This window comes from Anoplopoma fimbria, unplaced genomic scaffold, assembly GCF_027596085.1.
Source record: "Anoplopoma fimbria isolate UVic2021 breed Golden Eagle Sablefish unplaced genomic scaffold, Afim_UVic_2022 Un_contig_10617_pilon_pilon, whole genome shotgun sequence".
In the NCBI taxonomy this organism is placed as follows: domain Eukaryota; kingdom Metazoa; phylum Chordata; class Actinopteri; order Perciformes; family Anoplopomatidae; genus Anoplopoma; species Anoplopoma fimbria.
Genome location: NW_026549687.1, coordinates 1 through 7,070, shown reverse-complemented (window position 1 = coordinate 7,070; position 7,070 = coordinate 1). Strand labels below are relative to the sequence as shown.

The following is a 7,070-nucleotide window of genomic DNA, read 5'->3' as shown; positions in this document are numbered from 1 at the left end:
TGCTTAATAAAGACCTTTTACCTGCTTGAGTCAGAAACATCACATCAAAACTCAGATGTTAGATGAAGATATCAAACATTTACGGTAAAATGAGAAAATCACTTTATGTCACCAGATGACACCAGAGGTTAAACTCTCCACCATGAACAGGACATGAGGATCTAGTAGGTGTGGTTTCACTGAGCTGCAGTGTCCTTTTCTTGTTCTCTCTGCTCATACATTCAGAAATGAGTAACATGAACCAACAAAACTGAAATTTTAATTAATAATATCGTAACATATTTCACAGATTCTGGCATTATATTCTCTATAATATTTGTATTGCATGAGACAAACACAGAGTATTACTTTATCATATCATCAGTCAGGTTTGCACTGTTAACATAGACTTTGTGACTCTACTAACTCCACTGATGCTCCTTTCTCCTCTAAGAACCAGTAAAGGTTATTTTAACTGTTACTTTTAATAAATAAAACTGATAAAACGTGTTTTCCTGTTGCAAACATGAGACATCGGTTATTGATACAAATATAAACTCTGAGTGAAGAAACGAGATAAATACATGAACAAATACAGTAAATTAAGATGAATATATGAATACGCCATCTTGAATGTCTTCAGTCAAAGGATTAAACAGAGAGACGAGGAAGTGTTTAATGTTTCAGAGACTTCTTCAGTTATGTTCGTGCGTTTTTTGATCCACATGTCTGATCCACATGTTTTTTTACTTTATAGAGGAGGAGCTCGTGGTCTGTTGGCGGTTTAACGTTGGTTCATCCCACGTGATCTTGTGTTTTGGTTTTGCATGCAAAAAAGTACGGCTGAAAAAACATCTGTCCCTAACTAGAGCCAGTGTTTGAGGCTCCACAGATCACAGTGTGTTCAGTTTGTGCGTTATGTCCTTGAATCCAACGGGAGGACAGTAAACACATCATGAGATATTCACACATTACCTTGTTCGTCTTCAGTGGTGTGAAGAGCTGCAGTTCTCCAGTTTGTGTGTCTGAATTCTTCTCAGAAACAAGAATATTTACGAGTTACGACACGAAAGAGAAACTTTGAACGCCTCGATCATATCTACTGTTTGTTGTTGTTAACTCAAGCTGTGACCAACAGAAGGACTCCCTCATCATTTGTGCAGCATGTCTTCACTTGTTTTGTTAAAAATAACCAAAAGAATGAATATTTCTGTTGATTCTTTTTGCTGTGTGTTATATTGTTCAGCATGAGGATTGAGTGATGCTCCTTTTTTTAAACAGGATTCCATCCGAATGTGCATTTGAAACGCTTCCATGACACGAGGCCTTCAACACCGCTAGTTTTGCCGTTGATGCTATTTCAGTGTCAATTTCAAGTTGCTCCTTTTTCCTCCTTAATTGCTCCTCTTGCTCCTCCAAAGCATGTTTTTGTGTGTAGTGCTGCAGCACGTGCCATGAGTGCAGCCTTTTCTGCAGATGATGTTGTAGACTTGCTGCTTTTTGAGACATTACCTTTTATACCTGAGCATTTGCTGTAAGCATTAGATTCAACATTTGAAATGCTGTCCTGAGGCTCCATAAACCCCATCATTATGAACATTGACACTTTCAGCATTGAGTGAACTTTTATTGCAAAAAAAAAACCATTTGTTTACATCAGCAATAAAGTCATTGATATTAAGCATTTTCACTTTTTACCACATTTCATGCTTTTCCACCTCATCTTCAGGTATCAACTCCATCAAAGTTTCATGTTTTACCTTTGCTTCAACACAAAGAACATTGAATTTTTCAGATGTACTTTTTACCTCTTTAGCATAGTTTATATCACCCATCATATCAACAATTATCTCTTTGAAATTTCACCTCTTTCTTTTAGCAGGTTGATCATTTTTTCCATATGAGCTTTTTCAGTCAATTTAACAGTCCTCTTTTTTACAGAGTAGTCCATATCACCTGCATCAACCGGAGTCTCTGTCTCAGTTAAGAGTCTTTTTTTCATCCATAGTCAGTTACACATATTCAAATATGTCAGCAGAAATCTATCAGCAGAAAACCAACGTTGTCCTTTCATCAAACATACAGAGCACAGCCAGTTTCTCTGTCATAAGTTTCTTTGCTGAGTCACAGTCAGAATAAATCATACCGTTCATCCTCCCTTCAGTATTGCACGGTCAAAAACTATTTGCCTTCTCATTTCAGCAGCACCTGCCTCAGGTAACCCTCACTGATTATACTGACCTCCTGCCTAATAGAGAGCGGCACTGCGCCCCAAGTGGTGGGAAGTTTTACAAACAAAACAATGACAAAATGGCTCTTACACGGTGATTGTAGTATTTCATCCATTACATCCTCTCTACTCCTGGAGTGGCAACGTTTCAAACTCATTAATACTGCACATGAATGTGATGCAGTTAGCACTCTTTCTGGCCTGATGTCCTCTCCCCATTGTAAGGCAATAACTATGGCCATCATCTCACATGCAAACACAGATCCATCATCATTAAGTCTCTTCCCATACACAACATTGAATTCTGGGATTACGACTGCTGCTGCTGTTCTACCAGTCTGAGGGTCTTTAGAGCCATCTGTATGAATCTGTAAATAAGTGTAGTAATTCCTTCTGATGTACGACTTGAAGATCTTACAATTTCCCCCACGTTCATCTCTTCTCATTTCAAGGAGGCCTAGATGAATGTTTGGCTGTGGCAATAACCAAGAAGGAATACCTGTCAGAAGCACAGTTGGAGAATAACTCCTATCCAGTACACCCAATTCACCAGCCTTCTTCTTAACAACCCGTCCAAAGCTCTCAGACTTATTGTTGGATGGTTACTATGTCCTTGTAAATTGACCCAATATGTCATCATGATCTGCTGTCTTCTCAACTCCAACGGCATTTCCCCCATTTCGACCTGCAGGTTACAGATGTTGTTTTAAAAGCCCCACAACATATCCCTAATGCTTGAGCTTGTATTGCATCTAGTTTTCCCCACAAGGTTTTTGATGCTGACCTATATGCCACACATCCATAGTCTAGGACTGATCTTATCAAACCTATATATATTTCATTACATTACATTACAGTCATTTAGCAGACGCTTTTATCCAAAGCGACTTACAGTCAGTAGTATATTACATATCATTCACCCATTCACACACTGATGACAGGCTACCATGCAAGGTGCCACCATCAGACTCTAACTAACATTCATACAACATCCAGTCCACACCGATCGACATCGGCTGCCGAAGCCGGGTATCGAACCACCGACCCTTTGATTGGAGAACTACCTATATCTATATATATAGCTTTCAGAGCAGACCTGTCAGCTCCCCACTCTGTTCCCACCAAGCATCTCATTACGTTTAAAACCTTTTTACACTTATTTACTATTTTATCAATATGTGTATTCCAGGTGATTCTGGCATCAAACCACATTCCTATACATTTGAACGAGTCTACCCTTTTGTATACACTAAATGACGTCATTCACATACATTCATACACTGAGACAGAGGCTACCACACAATTGCACAGAACATTTGCAATTCAATTTAAAAGTGGCATCTTGTTAGTTCCCATGAGTCTTTGCATTGTGGTGCTACTAGACTCAGCTACTTGGCTAATTAGCTGACATCATTGTGATATCACTTATTCACTTAAATGTGCTCCTTCATAAACTTTGTGATTATTAAATAACACTGTATGTTTATAGTAATGTTGTCAGTGAATCTCATATTTGTCCCTATTTCTGTTCATAACTTTATGCTGCTGTTAATCCACAGACATACACATGTGTCATACACAGATCCAGATGTGTCTCAGACTGACTGAAGTCCACATCAGGATCTTTTAGTGCAAACACCTAAAGGCTTAATAATGGCTGTTTGTTTGGTTTTGTCAAGTAGAAATATTGTTAACAATGCAGAAAACAAGTGTAAACTAAACCAGTACAGCTGCTGTCAGTCCCAGTACACAGTAGAGTCCGATCCTTCCCCGACTCTCTGGTTGTGCTCGACTTTCTGTTGGTGAAGGATCTCTTCTCGGATTTGTTGCGCTTTGTGTCTCAGGTTCAGGCCGATCCCTCTCTGCTGCAAAGAGACCAAATACATCTGTTTCATTAATGTGAAGAAAAAACATTTAATTAACAGGAAAAAGAAATGGCAACAACAGATGAAGTTGTAACTATATTTCCCAGATACTGCAATAAGAAAGTACTTTTTTTTCACAGGTTATTATTTAGGAATAAATCTGCTGAATTGAACGTGTTGAAAAAGTTCTTCTGAATCCACCTACCAGTGACATTGAGGTGACATTGTCTAGAGTTCGCCCCATATCTTGTGAACACGTCACACAGGTACAGACCCGAGTCAGCAGTCCTGAGTCTGGACACATGAAGTCTGAGTCGTCCTTCTCTGAGGACGTCTTTGTCCCACTGGACTCGTCCTGCAAACTGTTCATCCTGAGACTCTGGAACCTCCACACCATCAAGTATGTGAAACAGGACTGACTGTCTGACATCAGTGAACAGTTGACAGAGGGTATGAATTACATTTGTGGAGCGTTGAGTGTTGGTGGTGAACGTCCATTCCAGTGAGATGTTGTGGTTCTCCTCTGCCTGATAGGAGCTCTGTGTCACATTCACTACAAATGATCCTGTTGAGGAGACACAGAGGGAGAGTGAGGAGCAGACAAACTGACGGCTTTAACATGTGAGCCTTTAAACTCCATCTCTAGATGTTTCTGTGGAGTGTTTAGAGATGATTCAGAGCTTTACAAATAAAGTAAAAATAAGTTAACTAACCAGAGGAAGAGGAGGTCAGGATGAAGAGCAGCAGGATCCAGAAGATCATCTTCTGCTTGAGTCAGAAACACATCACATCAAAACTCAGATGTTAGATGAAAAAAAATCTCTTTATGTCACCAGATGACACCAGAGGTTAAACTCTCCACCATGAACAGTAAACATCATCAGGATCTAGGTTTTCATTACTGAGCTGCAGTCTCCTTTATTTTACCTTGTGCGTCTTCAGTCTCTAAAGATCTGCATCTCAATAAAACTTCTCAGCAAGAGGCAACCTGGAAAACAAAGAAGTCGATGTAAATATGAGAGAAAGTTCAGGAACTGACACAGAGACACTTCATTGTTAAGTGCAGCCACTTCATATCAACTCCTTCATGAAGCAGCTCAGGAACAACGGTGCTGTTTGACCATCAGTGTGTCACATCCATCACTCATAGTGGCCTCCATGAACATCTCTCTCTCTCTCTCTCTCTCTCTCTTTCTCATTGTACTCATTCACCTAAACATGTATTTATTCAGTTGAATGAAGACGGAGCTACAGTCTAGTGTTTCATTGAGACTTTAAACCGTGTGTGAGAATGTTGAAGGAGGACACTTCCTTTTTCTTCTGTGGTGTCTTCAATTCAGAAATGAGTAACGTGAACCTTAACTGAAATTTAAATGTATAATATCCTAATATATTTCACAGATTCTGGCATTATATTCTCTATAATATTTGTATTGCATGAGACAAACACAGAGTATTACTTTATCATATCATCAGTCAGGTTTGCACTGTTAACATAGACTTTGTGACTCTACTAACTCCACTGATGCTCCTTTCTCCTCTAAGAACCAGTAAAGGTTATTTTAACTGTTACTTTTCTAAATATATTTATTATGAGTGTTACTTTTTAAAGAATAAAACTGATAAAACATGTTTTCTGGTTGCAAACATGAGACATCAGTTATTGATACAAATATAAACTCTGAGTGAAGAAACGAGATAAATACATGAACAAATACACTATCTGAAGATGAATATATGAATACGTCACCTTGAATGTCTTCAGTCAAAGGATTAAACAGAGAGACGAGAGAGTGCTTCATGTTTCAGAGACTGTTGATCCACATGTCTGTTCTTTAACTTATGATGGAGGTGGAGCTCGTACATTTAACTCAAGCTGTGACCAACAGAAGGACTCCCTCATCATTTGTGCAGCATGTCTTCACTTCTTGGAAGCTGCAGTTCTTGTTGCTCTATTTATAGAAACTCAGACTTCGTCTCTCAGAGAAAAGTCATGAGGCAACGTTTGTTCTGAACAAGTTTTAACTTCCACTACAGATGCTATAAATTAGTATCTGTTGTTTTGTGGATTTATTCTGAATATGATAATATTGTGTTCACTTTATTGAAATAATGCTTTTATTACATTTTTAAAATAAGTATTTATGCACGTGAGAACAACCTGCTAACTTAACTTCAACTCTGTAAATCTTTATTTCCTCCTACACTGAAGGCTTATTATTGTCATCTATCAGGCACGTTATGAACATCTTTGTACCAACATTCATAACAAACACCAAACAGTGAGCACACACAACCTCATGTTATTGTTTAAGATGACACTTTACTAAATGATACAGATGTTTTTTATTCATCAGTCTGATTGGTCTTCAATGAACCGCATCGTTTTTGTTGAATTGTCTCCTTACTGAACGAAGCGACCACGTTATTACCTGTAAACATCTTGTCTAATACACCAATCCTCTCATCATAAACATGGACACAATTCAAATGATGATGACACCAACATGAAGGACTTTCATAACTTACCTTGTTCTTCTTCACTCGTGTAAAACACTGAAGTCTTCTCACCATTTAACCTCCTTTGGTTCTTCACATCATTCTGACGCGTTAGAGGAATAAACTAAATAGCAAACGACACATTAGGACCATATATTATAGTATGTGTGACTGATGTAGGCTGTTTTCTGGTTTGCTCCCTCAAGTTGCATCCTTCCTTTCTGCTCATCAGTAAACAGTCACCGCTGAATGAGAGTTTCCATTGGCTTAAAGAATGTGACACACCTCCCTTGTTTCTCTCTCAGCCAATTACATTTGATCAAGTCTTACTCTAGAGGGGAAACCTCCTCCTCATCTAACTGTGTGTGGTGACGTCATAAAAGAGGAAACTGGCTTGTGCTGCATTCAAGAACTATCTAGAAAGACCTGAAATCTCTGTTCACTTTATTGAAATAATGGTTTTATTACATTGTTAAAAGAAACATTCATGCACATGA

General features: G+C 38.5%; 1 protein-coding gene across 4 annotated transcripts; it reads right to left on the bottom strand.

The window, feature by feature from the left end:
* Nucleotides 1-3,471: 3,471 nt before the first annotated feature.
* On the bottom strand, nucleotides 3,472-6,749 carry LOC129114870 (uncharacterized). Of its 4 annotated transcripts, none has more exons than XM_054626755.1 (5): nucleotides 6,604-6,749; nucleotides 5,002-5,062; nucleotides 4,788-4,839; nucleotides 4,280-4,639; nucleotides 3,472-4,074 (listed from the first exon to the last, which is right to left on the bottom strand). In XM_054626755.1, the coding sequence occupies exons 3-5, from the start codon at nucleotides 4,834-4,836 to the stop codon at nucleotides 3,926-3,928; spliced, it is 558 nt and encodes a 185-aa protein (XP_054482730.1). In that variant the 5' UTR covers nucleotides 4,837-4,839; nucleotides 5,002-5,062; nucleotides 6,604-6,749; the 3' UTR covers nucleotides 3,472-3,925. The 4 variants fall into 4 exon arrangements, with proteins under 4 accessions (XP_054482730.1, XP_054482731.1, XP_054482728.1 ...); XM_054626756.1 differs by lacking the exon at nucleotides 6,604-6,749 and adding an exon at nucleotides 5,825-5,869; XM_054626753.1 differs by lacking the exon at nucleotides 5,002-5,062 and having other exon boundaries at nucleotides 4,788-4,842.
* Nucleotides 6,750-7,070: the final 321 nt, after the last annotated feature.